Genomic DNA, 19,442 nt, shown 5'->3' with positions numbered 1-19,442 from the left:
GAACGAGCAGGTTTGCCCTAAGTCTCTTAGGCACAGGGACAGTAAGGGGAGACTTTGAGAGGGATTTTGGATCTTGAAAAGGGCAGGTGAGCAACGGGCATCTAAGTTTAGCCTGAGAAGAGAGGGTTCTACAGACCGGGAAGAGGCGGACGGCAGTTGCATCTGTCTAGTTGAATGGAAGAGTTCTGCTGCAGTGTTCGTAGCTTGTTTGATAAAGCTTATAACTTGATCTTCGTGACACATGCCCCAGACTGCAAGCTGTTAAAGGGTGGGTAGCTAGTTTTTTGAATGATATAATGGCCTGCTATATTCTTAGAATTAAAAGTGGTTTCATTTCCACTATCTTAGTTGGTACTCTCAACCATTTTCCAGACAAGTTAATTTGGCCTTGAAAGGATGCTTTACCTTCTTTACACAGTATAGTGTCTCTAGGAGCTGGGGAGAGGCTTGGGTTCTGACTTTGAGACTGCTGCCCTTATGTTCTCCCACCCTGTTATCAGCTGCAGGGAGTACCTATCAGACTCTGTATACTGGCCCCCCTGAGCTTTACGTAAGTCCAAATCCACTGTCCCTTAGTTTTTATCCTGTTTGTCTTTCAGACCATGAATACAGATGCCCTGACTTGATTAATCTGATTCCATGGCAGGGGTTAGTAGATTCCCCACCTGCCGGTTTTCATTCCTTTGCAACAGAAGAGTGGGACGATTAGGACCATATGGGTACTGCTGTATGTTTAAGTGCATGATGACTTGAGTTCGTGGCTATCATCATGCAGAAAATTAAAAATATAATTGTGTGTATCATGCATTTGTAAGCACTGTTTCATATGTTTTGAAGTCATTTTGAACTATGGAGGGATCTTACACAGAAGAGTGGAAATGAATTTGCCTTGCAAGTGACTTTATCTGCTTTTCTTTTGAGCTTCCTTTTCTGTTGCTGACCATCAAAAAAATATTTGAAAATGGGTGCAGTGGCTCACACCTATATTTCCAGAACTTTGGGAGGCTGAGGCAGGAGAATGGCTTGAGGCCAAGAGTTCAAGACCAGCCTGGGCAACACAGTGAGACCCTGTCTCTTAAACAAAAACCTGGGCATGGTGGTGCACACCGGTAGTCCCAGCTACTCAAGAGGCTGAGGCAAGAGGATTGCTCGAGTCCAGGAGTTTGAGGCTGCAGTGAGCTGTTATTGCACCACTGCAATCCAGCCTGGGTGACAAAGCTAGACCTTGTCTTTAAAAAAAAAAAGACAAGATAAATGCTGAATAAGTATTTGTAAAATGAATAGACAACGAAGGGCAGTCAGCTTGTCCTGAGAACCATAAGGCTTTTCTGAGGAAGGGGAATGACTTTCCAAACTATTTCATCCTCCACCCTGATGGTCTCATATCCCCATTGTGTTAGGTGATTCCTTTATTGACCCACCATTCCTAAAGCCCATCAAAGTGACTGACCGACCAGTGAATTTAGGGTATCTAAGGTAAAAGTAATGGACCCTGAAGACAAGCTACAAAGGCAAGAATCTACTTAGACATCATTTATCATCTAATTGATTGTTGCGTAATTATGGCTGGTGAATACACTTTTATCCTTTCAGACTTACTCTAAAAAAATGTTTAAAGCACCAGGACTTTGCAGTAATTATAATCTTTCCTCTCCCTTTTCGTTGGCATTTGACACTTTGGTAGCATTTTATCTCGGCTTAGGTTTGTAGAGCTACCCAAAAATCTATGGTGAGGACAGGGTGGGACAGGGGCAAATACGAAATAGGGAGGTGTTTTGGCTTTCTAGATTTAGTTCATGTTACCCCACGACCATGGATATTTTCTGTTTTTTTTTTTTTCTTTCACTGTTCCTGAGTTGGAAAGAGACCATGGGTATTTTGGAAAGTGTTCTGTTTCTGTAGTTGGTTGAAATTTCGTAACACACTAAAACATTTTTCCATTTGGGGGAGAAAAGTCCTTAATAAAGACTATGTTTTGGAAAACGAAATACTTATTTTTTTGTAGGTTGTCACTTGTCTAGGAAATGGAAATTTCTGTGGAAAGTCATTATTTCTTAAAACTTAAAATCACATCTCTGGGCCACATCCCTTCCTTTGATTTACACTTTAGTGGGAACAGATTACCCTTATTCGGGCTAAGTCAACAAACAAATGCATACACATAAAATATAATTTAATAATCTGTAGTAAAGGATTTAGCTGTTTTTTCAACGTAAAGTACAGTTTGTCAGTTTGTGTCAGAAACTGTCTAAAGACACTCGATTTGATGAACATAGTGCCTAGAGCCTAGAAACTCCCAAATAAACTCAGGTTTTGACTGATTAAAACTTCCCCGTGATTTCTCAGGAAAATGAAGTTTAAAGATAACTGGCTTTCACATTTACTGGGTTGAATCATATGAGATTGCTAATTGACCATTTCTGGGAGGAAAAAAAAAGGCTTTTTTTTTTTGGATGCCCCAATTTTAATTAATCTTGGAGGGAGCAGCACCACTGTTTAAAACTGGACAGGGCTGTGGGAGATTTTAACCACAGCGCCTGTCCTGACTGGACTGTGCTCAGGGCTGCACCGATGAGACCACCGTCTTTGGTGAGTCTGTACGTTGTTTTTGTGGAAGGGAGGGCTCTGTGGTTTTGCTGATCAATCAGCGTCTCAGTATGTTAATAGGTTGGGGCAGAGGGGAGCTCTCTTCAAGTACCTGTGAGAAAATTATTTTTGTCTCATTTACTACAGAATTAGAATTGTATGTGCCAGGAGTGTTTTTCACTCCAGGAGTGTTTTTATGTTTTTATTAGCCTTACAGATGGAACTTGGCTTCGATGAATCAATTCCATTTGCCTTCTAGCAATTAGAATACAATTTTTTGCTTTGGAAGTTAACTTAGGACTAAGGTTATGCCAGTTCCCAGGGGGCTGAAACAGCAGAGAAAGGGAGCAGTGCGTCTAGATAAGGCACACAAGAGTGGCCCTCTGGGGCCGGGAATCACGCAATGTATGTCTGCATTAAGGCACACACACCTAGCTGTATCTTAATACTTTTCCACGTTCTGGGCAATGGAGTTCCCTCATATTTAGGTACTACAGAGTACCTCAGTTAGAAGTAGTCCCTGTTAACTGGTGTTCTTCATTTTATAAATCTAGCCTGTGATGTCTGCATAGTACTCCAGGGGAAAACATTTGCCCTTGAACTTGTCAAGGTCTGATGAATGAAGCCCAGCCCACGTCAGAGGAGCGATGTCAGAACATTAACAAAACTGGCCTTTCTTCAATTACTAGTTGTCTGCCGGTAGCCACGTTATTACCTGGAAGCTAGTAAAGAGGTAGAGTGGCTTCACTTTTATAGCTGCGGACAACCTATGCTATATGTATCTCAATGCAACCAATCAGACTTTTAGAAGAAATTGAGTCAGACTTAGTCCAATGAGAAACAATTTTATCAGGTTGAGGGGCCCCTGTCATCCACTGGCTCTTAAGAATGCACGTTTCACAGATCTTCACGTGTTTAGAGAGACGTGGCCCTGGACACACACTAGACTGGATTGCTGAAGCCAGGTCAGTAGAAACCATTGAAGTTTATTGGCGGTCACAATGCTTACACTGTATGCAGCAAACACCCTTACAAGTCTATCCGCAACCTGATCACGCAAGAAAGGATTCACCACACAGTCGCCAGAGGAGAAGGAAAAAAAAATTAACAGGCTTGTTTCTGGGGGTAGAGGAGAGAAATAAAAATAAAACCTAATTGATGAGTGTCCCGTGGGCAAGAGCTGAACTAGAGATGTGTACAACTAGCAGCAACAATTGTGGAAAAAGTACAAGGCAAATAGCTTTCTCCATTAATTTTCCTCTGTAGGTTAATTTTTTTTTTAATATTCAAAACATTTATTATGGTTTTCATTTTATAAAAATGTATATTTTTAAAGGGGTGGGAGGATGTTAAATACTTCATGCTAGGTAGACCTTGTTATTAAGAACCCTCCACTGTAGTAACTTCCTCCAGTTCATACATTCATGAGTGCAGGGTACATATATAAATATCCACACGCACACAGCCACACACACTGCCTCGAGGGCTGGGGAAGACTAAAAGTTATTGGCCACACGCAGCTGGGCCTCTGGTGGACTCATCCAGATCGCGCAACAGGAGAGCAACTGGCTCGTTTCCTTCTCTCTGGTCTCTGCAGAGACCAAGAACCCTACAACACATAGTTAAATCCAACTTTTAAAAGCAAGAGGCATCTGTCTGAGGATGAGGGTAAGCAAAGTGGGAAAAGGATGGAGATAAGAACACCAAACACTTTTAGCTGGAGTTACTTGTCACTGCAAGAGGCCAGGGACCTAGGGCAGCGTCTACGGTTATGGGGGGAGGGTGGTGCTCTGGCATGGCTTAGAGTTCCTAATAACAAGGGTTAATACAGTAACAGGAAGTGATCATTTTGGGGTGAGGAAAGGGCAATAAGAAAAAATATACATTTGGGATTTTTACTTTTTTTGCCTCTATACTGTGTCACTAAATATATCTCTGCACTCTCACACATCCTTGTCCAGTAAAGCTTCAGGCCACAGAATACACGTTTTCCTCACTCGCATACACAACCCCTCGCATCAGCATTGGTGCACTAGACTCTGTAAAAATTTTTCAGTCACACTTTTGTTTTTAAACTTGAGTCAATATAAACCTTGTTCAAAATGTTATGAAAAAATGTACATGTTTATACAAGGCAGGTTGTGGCAGGACACTGGGGGTTCTTCCCCCTTGGGTGGCCCCAGGAGGAGGGGGCTGGAGTCTCAGACATTTGTGTCTCTATCTCCTCCCACCACCCTTCCCACCCAGTCCCCAGGAACCAGCAGCGCCCTGCCCTCTAGTGAGTGCACTCACACCCCTATTCCCTGGGGAGTAGCTAGTTGACCTTTGCCATTTTCCCCACACCCCTGGAGGAAGGAGCCAGGATCAGCCAGGCCCTCCCCCTTGCAATTGTTCGTCCCCCTGGGCCAAACCAAAGGGACGCTGCTCTGTACAGGTAGAGTCCAAGGAGGTGTCAGCTCATCATGTCATTGCTATTCACGCCATAAGTGGAATTCTTCATCGAGTCGTTGACTTCTCGACGGAATGCTGACAGGTTCTGGGTGAACCTGCAGAGAGGATGCATGTGGGTTGGGGGAGGAGGGTGGAAGGGAAAAGGTCTTTCCCTAAAACGTTTTTTAGCAGTGAAGTAGCTATTGGGAAGCAGAATGTATGAATTGATGGGTTCTGTTTCTAAGGTCAGTTAATCTCAGTCTTGAGACTCTAAGGGCAACTTGGCTTAGTTCTGCTCCCCCTTTCTACTTGGCAACTTCAGGCCAGGCCTAGAGATCTGGTCAAATCTGGGGCCCTGTCGTCCATGTTGGGCTCATGGCAGCACAAAAAAAATCTCACTAATGGGTGGTCAGTAACCCTCACAAAGCGAGGGCAGTAAGAGAATGAAGCTGTCTCATTTCTCAGTGCCAACACACCAGTAGTATAGAGCTGTGCTGTCCAGTATGGTAGCCACCAACCACAGATGGCACTGAACCGTGGCCAGTGCGACTGTGGAAACGAACTGAATAAAATTTAAAATTCAGTTCCCCAATTGCACCTTAATCAATTTTAAATTCAAATGCCTTATTTTAAATTAAATAAAAATTTAAAAACCCAGATATTCAATTCAATTATTGGAAAACTTATGTTTGCAATAAGCTTGGTATGGGAATCTGCTTTGTCAACTGTAAATTTATGAACTCTAAATACAGATGTAGTATTTCTGATGAAAATTTAACACAGGAGTTGAGATACACTGTTAAATGTAAAATACATAGGATTTTGAAGACTTAGTACAGTAAAAAGAATGTTAGAATTCTCAACTTTTAAGTATTGACTATACATTGACATATTTTAGACACATTGGGTTAAATATATAGATAACATGAATTTTTGCCTATTTCTTTCAACTTTTTTTTTTAATGTGGCTTGTTTTCTAACGGACAGTGCTGCTCTACGTGGCCTCTAAACATGGGTACACAAAGACTTTAAGGAACCACTCCTCTTTCAATGACTTGCAAAATAACAGTCACCCACGTTTCCTTGGCACGGCCCTCTAGACTCACCTGTCTCTGTTTTTCGTAAGAAGATTTCGCTCAATACCTTCCATCAGGTTTTCGAAGCACAGATGCATAGCCTGCTGCTTCTCTGGTGGCTGGCTGTTCACGATACTGTTCCTTAGGTCAGAAAAATACTGTGGGGCAAGGAGTGAAATAGAAGGTAAGAGAACGGGGGGAAGGCAGATTAGCCCTCCGTCACTGCAGGGTTGAAGAATGTTCTTTTCCAAGAAGGAATGGAATATCTACTAAAACTGGATACTTAAAAAAAAATTCAGGTCTTGCAGGATGAAGAATTTTTAATTTATAAAGCACTTTAAGGGACCCTTCTTTTATAGGAATCTCAAGACTTGGTTTATGGCGGAGCTGGAACTAGAACTTAAGTCCTAAATACTCTGATACCCAGGTACATTCTGTCCCGTTAGATGATACCTAGAGGACAGCACTTCCTCAACCTTTGTCCTTCGTCTCCCTGAACTGCCACATGTGCTGCGGTCCCACAGCCAAGTGATTACATGATATTCACAGCATGTATAGGACATGCTCAGTGAGTGGCCCATTTTCCCTGTTCTGCCATCCTGGGTGTTTCTATGTGCATTTCTCACGGTGCCTGGAAAGTGACAGCCAAGTGCATGTCTGCCATTTCTTCTGGCCTGGCGTCAGGACTGGCTCTCCTACCTTTTCATTAAGTAGTATCAAGCCAAGTAGCGGTCGGGACATAGACCACTGGTTCCTACAGTCTTCAAAGATGATGATGTTCAGCACCGTGGAGAGCATCTGAAAATGGAGAACGAGTCAGTGACCTAGTGCATGGCTACCCAAGACAAAATGACACACTGCAAAGAGAGGAGTGTATTAGGTTGAAGCCCTTTTCTGTGAAGGGTAAATGAGACACATATTTTGTTAAGCTTCATTTTAGTCTTCTATTTCAAGGTAAGCTTTTCTTCTAAGATATTTCCTTTCCTGTTCTTTACCTTGGTTTGATAACTGCATTTACAAATGGACTTTCCCAGTTCACCCAGACTTGTGGGCGATGGGATGGGGTCAGGCAAACAAAATTAAAGTAGGCGAAATACCATGCACTGTCACTTCCAGGTACTACTGGTCCCAGAGGAGATACGGCTCTGTAACATTTTGTAGATGTGATGGTGTTATAAATTATTTCACTGCTTCTTATGGAGAACAATGTGGACAAAGGTGAGATTGGCTAAAATCTCAGTAATTCTGCTGATCCCATTTCCTTATCTATTTTTATCTCGTAACTCCACTTGTATTTTTTTTTTTTTTGAGACAGAGTTGTGTTCTGTTGCCTGGGCTAGAGTGCCGTGGTGTCAGCCTAGCTCACAGCAACCTCAAATTCCTGGCCTTAAGCAATCCTTCTGCCTCAGCCTCCCAAGTAGCTGGGACTACAGGCATGCGCCACCATGCTCGGCTAATTTTTTCTATATATTTTTAGTTGTCCAGCTAATTTCTTTCTATTTTTAGTAGAGGTGGGATCTCACTCTTGCTCAGGCTGATCTCAAACTCCTGACCTTGAGCTATCCTCCCGCCTTGGCCTCCCAGAGTGCTAGGATTACAGGCGTGAGCCACCATGCCCAGCCCCCACTTGTATTTTTGCAAGTTGCTTCAAGTCTTATTTTTGTTGCATACAAATAAAATAAGGGCGAGCATATGGTCTGATATCTCTGTGGTCAGTTAATTTCTTTTGTCCTGCATTCTTGTTCCCATTTTGCAAGTGAGAAGATAAGCCGTAAGAAGGCTGGATACTGCTAAGTCATGTTCCGTTTATGGCAATGGGTGAGCAAGGTAATTTTCACAGGAGGAGGACGGTGCTCATGAGATAGGCCCAGGGAATAGGGCTTGGTGTGACATTCAGAACAACAATTCAGATCTTGGTTGTTTCAAATTTTCTATATCCAATGATTACTCAGCAAACTCAAAATCCAGTGCAATTTTTTAGAGAGATGAGGTCTCTCTCTCTGTTGCCCAGGCTAGAATGCAAGAGCACAATTAGCTCACTGCAGCCTCGAATTCCTGGGCTCAAGTTATCCTCCCATCTCAGCCTCCTAAGTAGCTTGGCAGGACTACGCCACCATGCATGGCTAATTAAAAAATTTTTTAGAGATGGGGTCTTGCTGTGTTGCTCAGGCTAGTCTCAAATTCCTGGCCTCAAGCAATCCTCCTGCCTCAGCCTCCCAAAGTGCTGGGATTACAGGTATATGCCACTGTGCGCGGCCTCCACTGCAAGTTTAAGACAAAAACTTGATCTCAGCAGCATGAACCTGATGTTAGTCACATTCATTATCTTGTGTGGCTTCCCCTCTCTTGCAGAGGTTCCCTCCATTGTGGGGCACCCCATTGCTACCTCCTAACCCTCCACTTCCTTACCTGCTGGATCATCTCTGGATGCTGCTGCATGATATGCAGAAAGCGATCACTCTCCTGATTCAGGGGTGTCGCCCTCTTCTTGGTACTCCGTGACAGCTGCTTGAAGAGGTATGTCACGATGTGGTCCAGGCAGGAGCAGCAGCCTGTACATACCATGGTGTCTGCAAGAAACAGTGGCAGGGGTGGGATGGAGCAGGCACATTGAGCTGCCAATGGGGACCCGGGCAAACATGGATTAACCTTAGCTCAGATCCCATAGAAGTACCTGGTCAGATTGGGAACTGTGGCCATTTCAGCCAAGGCCACTACTCAGAATGCTTCCAGCTCCTCTCTTACCCTCATTATACAGCAAGGCCCAATTTCTTTTTTTTTCTTTTTTTTTTTTTTATTTCAGCATATTATGGGTGTACATATGTTTAGGTTACGTGTGTTGCCCTTGGTTCCCCCCCCCCACCGAAGTCCGTGTTTCAAATATGTCCATCCTTCAGGTAGTGCGCATTGCACTCCTTGTGTATACAAATACCCGTGCAAGGCCCAATTTCTAAGTTTGAAAGTGAGTAGGTGTAATAAATGTAAAATAAATACAAAGAAATAATACCGAAATTACTGGCTCAATGTGTTGTGGATGGATGTCTTCTGCTTCATAAAAACTAACAAACAGTTTACATTCAGCAAGTACTTCTTTTGTGCCAGACATTATGCTAAGTACTTTATAGATATTATCTCTAATTTGTCCTCTCAAGAACTCCAGGAAGGAGGCATTCTGTTTCACACATGAGGAAACCAGAATTTGGAAAAATTATGTGACTTGCCTAAAGATCACACTGCTAGTAATTGAAGAGTTGTGATTAGAATCCAAGTGTGAGATGTGAGCCTATGCTCTGCATTACCTGAGAGATGTCATTAAACCCAGCTTAATATTGCCTATAAACATCTACGATTGGTTAGAATGGGGTGTACTATGTTTTTTGTTTATCTCCAAAGCATCTCCGAGGGAGCCACGTGCATTTCACAAAGGGAGCACTGCCGCACCGCCTGCAGTGTTTCCTCTGTAAACACGAAGTGAGACCACAGCATTAAGGGATGAACTCTTAAAAGAGTAAACAATTCTCTGATTCCTATGGGACTGACAGCTTATGCAAAAGTCCCTTTCTTTTCAAGAAGACATAAAATAGCCTCCCGAAGCAAGCTGTAATACTGTGACTGGATTGTACTAGACATGGCTGTGCAGCTTGATGGATGTAAATGTGCATTAGTGAAGCGTGGCACAATTCACCAGTAGATGATCCAAAATGACTTCTGGAGTCTATGTGCACTTGCATTATGTCATGATTATTCTGCAGTTGACTTAATCTTTCTGTTTATGTTTTGCTCGGCCTAAAATAAAAATATGTTTTATTGTCTGAACACACATATCTATTAAGACTGCTACAAGGTAGCCTACAAACACAATGGCTGACAGGAACCATATGAACTAGAATGAAAAAACTATGGCGCTAGCTGTGAAAAATCTCCCCACAGCTTCCCCTGCCTCAGGGTAGAGCCAAAACACCCTGCCGCGGGGGAAGGGCCCTCATGATCCTTGGAGCCCTCACACTGGCTCCTGCTTATCTCCAGAACTCCAGTTCACTCCTCTCTAACTCTTCTGTGCTTGTGTGCCACCCATCTGGAGTTCTTGGTCCCTTCTCGCCCACAGATGCTAGTCTTTGCTGCCCCTGCTGCTAGGAAGCCTCCCCTGCTAACCTGGGTAACAACTATCCAGATTTGAGGGATACGCTTTGATGCCAAGTCTTCCTTGACCCCACGTCCTCAGTACCAGGAGTTCAGGTATTCTTCCTGAGGGCCGTGTAGCACTTTGTACTCACCTCTGTGGTAGTGCGTTTAAGTGTAACCATCTTAAACAGGCAGTAGTCTGTTCATGTGTCTGTTTCATCCACCAGATAAAAAGCTCCTTAAGGATAAGGACTCTGTGTTGTCAATTACTATATCCTTAGTGCCATGCACAGTGCCTGGTACTTAGGAGGGGACCAGTAAGGACGTGCTCGATGAGAAAGTACCGTGAATTACGTACTCTGTTGTTGGTGCCAACTCCCCAGGCAGTAATCCTTTTGGACACTGGAGCAAGATTCTTCCCTTCTGTTAAGTGGTAAAAACCCAGCTAACCAACCCATGCACCCCGGTGCTTACCAAGTGCAGTAAGTCCTTCAGAAATGGAAGAGAGAATATACATGATGACATGAGGTTCCAGGCTTGCAATGAAGTTCATGTGGTCCTGGGTCAGGACTTCCAGTAGTGAATAATAAGACTGGCTGAGCTTGGGGTAATCCTGTGGGAGAGGAGGAGGAAGAAAATCAGCTTAGGCTCTGTGCACTTCAGCGTGAAGGAAGAAGATCTTAAATAAAACTGGGAAAACAAAACAGTTATAGCAAAAAAAAAAAAAAAAAAGGTATAGCAGAAAGGAGCTAGGTCATCGTTTCTCAAGGAAAACATTCAATCATGGTCTCAGGTGGAAAAAAAAAAAAAACTGAACGTGCTATGGGGCAAGGCGCTGTCCACAAAGCTCCAGGCTTACCAGGAGGTCACTGTGAGGAATAGAGAGAAGCAGCTTGATGAAGGTCTGTAGGGCGTTGTCCAGGGCATCATCCCCATAGAGACGGAAGACTCCGAAATTGACGTAACTCCCACTGAGGGCAGCCTTCAGCATGGAGAAGCAGATGGAGATCCCCTTGAGTTTCAGGGCATAGACCTGATCCTTTGGGACTTCTCCTAGTGTCAGGATACGATTGCCTGAGTAGACACACAACACATGTTTATTCAACCACACTGGAATCAACAGTGCATACATAAACTCAGCCTTCCTATTCCAAAGGCATACAAAAGCCCGTGGTGACAGCCAGTACACTGATACACATGTATGAGGAACACAGCATGCCCAGGGGATGCTGTCCCGGCTGTCGCCAGGGCTAGCCAGAGACCCCCACACTGCTTAGTGTGGTGACTGAGCTGAAATTCACTTCCAGGGGCATGATCCTCTGAAGCACTTACCATACATTGTTATCATCTTGCTGGTTTCTCGGAAAAGTAAAATGCCATTGGGAGAAGAGACATCAAACTGGAGTCGCTGGGATCTGCACAGAGAGCACAGGAGGAGAAAAAGTCAGAGGCATTTTCTTGGAAGATTGGGGTACGTCAGGCTCTCATCTGAGCACCTTGGGTGACTCTGCAGTAAGATATTCAGATTGCCTATCATAATGTGAGCATAACCAAGTTACAAATATTTAATCCATACAGTGTAGCTTGTATCTTAAAGACCAACATGCTAGATTCAAGTTCTGCTGCTCAAATTGTAAACATTTAAAAGAAGCAAAAAAATTGTGGCAGCAGATAAAATTACTTTCAAAACTCGCAATTTTATTTGATTAAAGTATAGCTTCTACCAGGTACTTCTTGGTATTAACTTACTGCCCTTCAGGCATTAGTCTACACCTACCTTTATGGCTTCGGTGGCAACTTCGGGAGGGGTACAAGCATTGTTGTCACTTTATAAAAAGAGAAGATACAAAGGGACTTGGAAGGCTACAACACAAGTCAGGCGGAGAAGGAAAAGATCTGCAACAATCCTAGCTCTGAGCTCCTGACTCTGTTCATTAGATGAGAACACCTCTTCTTTTGTCTGTTCTACCTTTTAATGAGCTTCAGTGGACTCAAGCTGGTCAGGCCTCAGACCCGGGCATCCTTCCTCCGACACTGAGCCATCAAGATCCAGCTCTAAAATATGCCCTGAACCTGCCCACTTCCTATACGGTCTCCATGTTCCCACCCCTGTCCCCCGGCAGTCCCACTCTTCACATGGTGGCCTTTAAATAATGTAAGCAGATCATTTTAATCCCTTGCTGAAAACACTGCAGCAGCTTTCCAGTGCAATGAGAACAAATGCACACTCCTCACCACTGCCGTGCCAAGGTGTCAGACGACCTGGTTCTGCCCACCGGTCCGACTCCCCTTTCAGGCAGCCCCCAGCCACAAGTCCCAGCTAGTGTATCCTGTCTCAGGACTCTTGCAGTTGCTTTTCTGTTTACAACACTCCGATCTTTCCCGGGCTACCAGAATCTTTCTTGTCATTCAGATCTCAGCTTCAATATTACCCTCTTTCAGAGGCCTTCTTTGACACTCCTTCAATTCTCCTTTTATTGCCTCGTGGTTTTATAGCACTTAATCACTGTCTGAAAGTATCGTCTGTGCTTATTTTTGCTGCCCGTCTTTCCCGCCATTTGTAACATCGAAGAGGGCAGAGATTTTCTCTGGCACAGTAGCTAGGGAAGTGCCTGGCAAACAGTAGATGCTCTCAAATATCTATTTTATAAATGAATAACTCTTGAATAGAAGCCCCATAAGCGGTAACAGCTTCATTAAATATTACCCACTCCCTAAGGTAGTTTTAAAAATTACCAATTCTCCCAGGAGTGCTGTGAGAGACAGATGCACATGCCTGAAATTCTAGTAAAGCTAAGGTGCTGTATTTTTTTCACCGTCCCTAAATTGTTGGGCAAATCTAAAATTTGGTGTTTTTGAAATCTTTCTCACTTTTTATAAAAAAGTGAACCTTTATTGATCCAGCTGTAATTTGAATCTTGGTTGCCAAATTTACTTCTTGTAAGAATGGACATCTTGAAACTCTTTTTTTTTGTTGTTGAGACAGAGTCTCACTGTATTGCCCAGGCTAGAGTGCCGTGGCGTCAGCCTAGCTCACAGCAACCTCAAACTCCTGGGCTCAAGTGATCCTCCTGCCTCAGCCTCCCAAGTAGCTAGGATTACAGGCATGAGCCACTGCGCCTGGCCTTGAAACTCTTTTTAAAGTGATTTATTTTCTTCAGTCAGCTATGGCTTTGTGTGGCTGGGAATATCCTTCCTTCAAACAAACAAAAACACACCCACGTAAACTTTTAGAAGTTTTCAAATTTTGATAGCCGTAAACCTTATTATTTCCCACAATCTGCCTAAAGCATTAGATAAAGCAAATCCTCGGGGCTTTCTCAGATAAAAGGGCAGCTGTGCCCTGTGAAGGTTTGCCCCCTGCTCACCTGTTGTGAACTAATTCAGCCATCAGCTTGAGCACAGGTGTGGTACAGGCTGGATCGTGGTACCAGAGCTCAATTGCCCGTTGGAGAATTGGCATGTAGGATGGGTATCTGTAAATGAGAAGCTAAGGAAGGATTTCTGAATCCAGAAAGGTACAGAATTTAAAAGTTTCTCAGCACTAGCTAAGCACAAAACTGTCAAATTACAGTTCTCCAATTTCCTGTCTCTTCCTTGCATCTTAGAGTCTTTCTAGCATCCAGAAGATGCTAAAGTGACTGTGTGTCCTCTAACCTGTAAAAGGCATCTAATGAGACATTTTAATTTACATACCACCTTTCTTCTGAAGAGCACAATGTATATGATATTGTTACTTATCCCTTTACCACTTCTATGATATGACAGGGATCAGCTATTTCCTTTACATATCTTTCGGAGAAATAGAGGCACTTGGATTTAAAATGATCTGCTCAAGGTTATGAAGTCAGTAAAGTTAGACTTCCTAATTCTTAAAACCTGTCATTTTTTAGTAGATTGAAATGTCTCTCTTTTCTAAGTGTAGCAACATCAACAGTTCCACAGTGGTATATAGTTCCACAGGTATTTATATTTGGGACCCAAAAGAGGAACTGGGAAACTACCTCATTCATGTCCTAATCTCAGACAACACTATGCCATCAGACCACTGTGGGATGGCACGTGTCACACCACAGGACACATGGCAGGCCTTGTGGGTAACTCTCTCCATCTTCTTTGCCTCATCACACCTTCCCTCTCTCCCCTCTGCCCGCTTTACGACCTCACCGCCAATCACACCCCAGGTAAGGCTTGCTGTGGTGTGCTCCTAGCTTGAGTTAGGATACATCCACTCAAAGAGCATCATGAAGCTGGTCTTGGCATTGAAGGCGAAAGCTATCCCTCTCAGGTCTCTCACCAGGCCAACTAGAGTTCGCTGTAGAAGGCAAAAATATATTAAAATAGAAGAAAAACTAAACTTATAACCATCTCATGGGGATTTCACACATCTGTAATCAAATTCTTCCTCCCACAGTTCAACAAATACTCCTTCCCAAATAGCCTGAATCAATCTCTTCCATGTTAAAATGGAATCTTTTTCACTTGGAAAATTAGTTTTGGAAGCTTGTTATACTAAGAAAATGGATGATTCCTGGCCCATTATAGCAAAAATTGAGGCTGACAAGCTTTTAAGATATTAAAGTAATAAATCTGGAAAAGCTCTGGGCACATCAAGGGGGGCAAAAAAAAAAAAAAGGTGGAAAACCAAAAAAGCCCGTACAAGAAGATGTAGAAAAGCCACATATATCCTAATAGTCTGTATCCTAAAGGAACTCAAATGCAAACCCTGCCAAGACGAAGAAGGGGAGTCTACGTGGTACCTGTCCCCCTGTGTTTGGGCTGTCAGGAAGTAAGACTGACCTATTGAATGCTGGAGCTGTAAAATACTGTGCTCTCATTTTACAGAAAAAGAGACTAAAAGAGGCCAATCCTAAAAGAGGCCAAATAACTTGCCCACACTCATGCTACTAGGTGGTAGAAGGGCCCAGATTAGGATTCATACATAGCACTAAGACTCTAAATGCAATCCTCTCTTTCTCAATAGAACTTTTACTTGGGGCCCTGAGCAGTAAGACTGCTTTTAAAATCTAGCTGTGGGATATGACAAAGATGTGGGTAATGGTTGTAGTCCATTGCCAAGATGGTGCCTTTGGTTAATTTTACTTGCCTTGTATAGGACTAATATTATGGGGAAACGACTGATATTCACTGATTATCAAACTGGGCTACACAGAGAGCATATAAATTCACCCTAAGTCCTTGATATTGGTTGATATTCTAGCCTAAGTTACTGATATGTTCCACACTAACCCCAGCTTTGAACAGTACCCATTTCAGACCCCAACATACAAATATAAAGGGAAGACAGTGTTGGACAAAGTGGTGTTGCTCTCTGACTACTCTGCTGATTTGCAGAGGGAAAACTAAGAGGCTTTCTAAAGATGAAAAGGAGAACATTGGAACGTCAGGTACAGCCTAGCATTTTTTCTGGTGATACCCCTGGCTATCTGTTGGTTCTACCACTCAGCCTCAGTGCCCTTAGGAACACGGCAAAAAGTCCTACCAGTATTAACATTCTGATGTCTTTGGATTTTGGCACAGAAATCTACAGGTCAGGAGAGCAGGCATGTATAAAGTAAGAAAGATGAGGAAAGCAACAATTAAGGCACTTCTGAGAGCTGAAAATCAAGAAGTAAAAGCAACTTAAAATTCCATATATATGGAAATTCGAAAAGCCTTCTAAATGACTCATGTCAAAGAAGAAATCTCAATGGAAATGAGACATTACAAAGACCTGAATGATAATGAAGATCTTACATATTAAAACTTGTAGATTCTGAAGATGTTTAACAACAATGTAAAAATACTTAACATTACTAAACTGTACATGTAAAAATGGTTAATATGGTAAATTCTGTGTGTCTTTTTGCCACAATTAAAAGAAATCCCACACTTATAGACTATACCTAGAGGGACTTTCATAGTTTTAAATAATCATATTAGGGAAGAAGAAAAGCTGAACAGTTAAGAAGTTAGAACAATAGAATAACTCCAAGGAAAATACATGAAAATAAAGATAAAAGTAGAAATGAATGAAACAGAAAACAAATTAAAAAGAGCAAAAACAAAGTCAAAAAATGTTTTGTTTTTTGCAAAGACTAATAAAACTGACAAATCTCTGGCAGGGACAGATCTAGAAAGAGATCGAAAGCATTAATAAGCAGTGTTAAAAATGAAAAGGGCCATAATTAAAGATATAACAGATTAAAAAGGCAGTAAGAAAACTACAAACAACTTTATGCTAATTCATTTGAAAACTTAGACCAAAAAAAAAAAAATCCTAAGAACTGCTTAAAAATATACTTTAATATAAAAACAAGAGTTTATGTGGTTCTTCAATTCCAAAATCCCAGGAATCCAAGAAAGTAGAAAGCTAAAGCAGCAGTTTATGGACTCAGTATTTTTTGCCGTGCTAGCTGATCTCGGCTCTATCAGGGACTGCCCTAAGCCAGCAGCAGATCAATCCGCGGTGAACGACTCACCTTTGCCTCTTGCTCGTTGAAACTATTAGTGCTAAACATCTGGGCCACAGCCTCAAACGCTGCTGTGAGTGGCAGCATGAACTGCTCATACTGATCTTCATCCTCTCCTGTAAGGAAAACAACTCAGGCTGTGACCCCAACACAAAGAATTCAAAGCTGTGTATGCACAAGAGATAAGAGGGGATGAAAGATGAGTAGACCCAAAGGTAATTCAAAGGGTGGGGGTGGAGGGGCCCTTTATCATCCCAACAGGTTTTAGTAGCAATTTAAGAATAAAATGTATATACAGAAACAATTTTAAAACTAGAAAATGACAGAAACCATCCAGTCTGAGAATGTCCTCAGTTTTCTGATGTTGAGCGGCAGTATCAGTGATTCATGTGTGTATTAAGATACTATGTTATTTACTTACTTTGCCTTAGTGAGAATTAGAGTCAATCCAGAAAGGACCATGCATGGTTGGTGTCTGAGAACTAGATGAGACTCAAACTTGAAAGAAGTGCTTGTGGAGGGTTTATTCACACTTTCCTCTTTTTTTTTTCTTGTAAACTTTGATGAACTTAGAAAGGTTTTATAATGTCATTTTAGTATGATTAAATATAAGTAGCTCAAAATGAGAATGATACCATTGAGCTTCAGTTATTAGTTGATCTAAAACTGCAAATATCAACACTATTGCTACAAAGGGGATTAAGCCCTCCTGGTTCCTATGTGCTAGAGAACTGGATAATAAAAAGTTTTTGTTGACTGTCTAAAGTGGGTTTGCACCTCAATGTGGGGTGGAGAAGTTATCTGGCCAACAAGATGCATTTAGGAATCTCAGTGATCAAGTCCCTTATTTTACAGATAGGGAACATAAAGGGAACTTTAAAGCTACTGCGCACTGGAAGAAACTTCAGGGGCATGCTGTTACTCTCTTCCAGTTACAGGATCATGACAGCATGATATGTTCTCAGTGAAATCAGACTGTTATTTCAGATGATTTTGTTACTGTTGAAACAACAGAAAAGATGTCCTCCGCATCTAGTTTTCCGTCTTCAAATCAAAATTTCAAACAGTGCCAGATTATTTCAGGAGCCTCTAGGATTTATTGCAGTACCTAAATCCACCATGAGGAGACGCCCAAGTGCTGTGTAGAACGTAGTCCGACACCGCATGTCTGTCAGGTTGGACTGATTGTTAATACCCAAAAATGAAAAGTGCTCGCTCTATAGAAAAAAAGAAAAGAAGTTAAAAAGGTAAAAACACGGTTAAAGGGAGAATACAAGCCAGCAATTCGAGAATTACTGAGCCCTTTCAAGCTAATGGCTATATGGTCATTCTTGAGGATCTGAAGGGTGTTTTGTTTTGCTTACTGTTGTTGCCTGCTGCTAATTCACTGCAGTGTGAATAGTAGTAGGTGACTTCACCATAATGCAAAGCATCTGGAGCAGCTCTGATGACAGTAAGTGTGTCATCACCTGACTCCCATCTTTGTTGTAGCAGTAGCCGGGACCCCAATTTAAACATCTCCTTTATGTGTGGAGAAAGTGTATGTGTGGATGATGGGAGAGGGGGCTAGCGTCACTCACCGTGTGATTGTTCAGCATGAACTGTACCGCACTAAGCTTCACCAGCTTCCTTACGCTACTGTATGTAAAGACAAAGAAGAAGGTCAAGGAAAGTGTGAAGCAAACTAAGAATTTTTAAGGCAGATGGAAACCATCCAGGATAAAGTACAGTTTACCCGAATATCTGATTTTTCTAAACCACTTGAGTATACCGCTGCCAAACAGGAAAAAATGTATTCTCTTCTAAGCAATATTTAACTGACCAGTTAGAGAACTCCTATCTGTAAGAAAACAGATAAAACCCTGAAGTTTCCCCAAAGAATCATGAATATCCTAGAGTAGCTTTTCTCAGCAGGAGTCCAAGGGAGAATTAAGCCCTAAAGCTCTGCCTTAGGCATCCATTATGTATAATGAATGAACTTTACTACTTAGAATGGTACGAGCTATGTACTATCTTTGGGAGAATTGAGAAAAAGTCACATCAATAATTTTACAGGGTTGACTCCTCCTGTGGACCCCTGGTTGTGAAAAGCTGTCCTAGAGCAATTCAAACTTTGTAGCGGACCTAGTGTACGTCAAGAGGAAGTACAGCCGTGACTTCTACCACAAAGCTTAGAATCAGGATGTTTCTACCAATCAGCTAGCTGATAGGACAACCAACCCGAGAGGGGCTTTGTCATCACTAACATACTACAACCTTGACCACACAGAGTGTGTATCTACAAGATTCATCTATTATGTATGCCTGGACCTTGTGAATAGCCAGGGATAAATGTGTAAACTATTGGGTTGGTGTCTCATCTCATTTTTGAAGTCTGAAATTATTCCTGGATTCTGTGTGGGCACTGCCTTTGACTCCTAGGAAAATGGAAGATAGCTGAGTACACACTAAAGCTAAATTAAAGTGGAAATGGCAGGAGGCTATGATTCCTAGACTGTGGCCTGCCACAGTTTCTGCTGTGCACAGAAGCCAGCTTAGAAAAGGATATCCAATGGAGAGATCATTGAGAAGCTGTAGTGTCTTGGAGGTGATTGGTTCACAACGGCCCCAGTACTTCAAGTTGGTGATACTGGAGGACAAAAACAAAAAAAGAGCAAGAGACTCTTTTGATTTGTCTGGTTTTCTTGAGGGCTAGGACAAGAAGAAAGTCATTCATCAAAAGTCACCACACATCTGCACCACTAATTCACAGACA

General features: G+C 42.3%; 1 protein-coding gene across 1 annotated transcript in view; it reads right to left on the bottom strand.

The window, feature by feature from the left end:
- Nucleotides 1–3,552: 3,552 nt before the first annotated feature.
- The window catches only part of XPO7 (exportin 7), a 79,373-nt gene continuing 63,483 nt past the window's right edge, over nt 3,553–19,442 (bottom strand). The window contains 13 exon segments of the mRNA XM_012663008.1: nt 3,553–5,132; nt 6,123–6,250; nt 6,792–6,890; nt 8,502–8,662; nt 10,689–10,827; nt 11,074–11,288; nt 11,547–11,629; nt 13,583–13,690; nt 14,441–14,529; nt 16,697–16,803; nt 17,796–17,904; nt 18,268–18,331; nt 19,236–19,378. Coding sequence (XP_012518462.1) covers nt 4,901–5,132; nt 6,123–6,250; nt 6,792–6,890; nt 8,502–8,662; nt 10,689–10,827; nt 11,074–11,288; nt 11,547–11,629; nt 13,583–13,690; nt 14,441–14,529; nt 16,697–16,803; nt 17,796–17,904; nt 18,268–18,331; nt 19,236–19,378 — 1,677 coding nt within the window. The 3' untranslated portion in view covers nt 3,553–4,900.

Source organism: Propithecus coquereli, unplaced genomic scaffold (genome assembly GCF_000956105.1).
Source record: "Propithecus coquereli isolate 6110/MARCELLA unplaced genomic scaffold, Pcoq_1.0 Scaffold79, whole genome shotgun sequence".
Taxonomy (NCBI): domain Eukaryota; kingdom Metazoa; phylum Chordata; class Mammalia; order Primates; family Indriidae; genus Propithecus; species Propithecus coquereli.
Note: the sequence above shows the minus strand (reverse complement) of the source record. Positions and strands in the feature narration are given on the sequence as shown.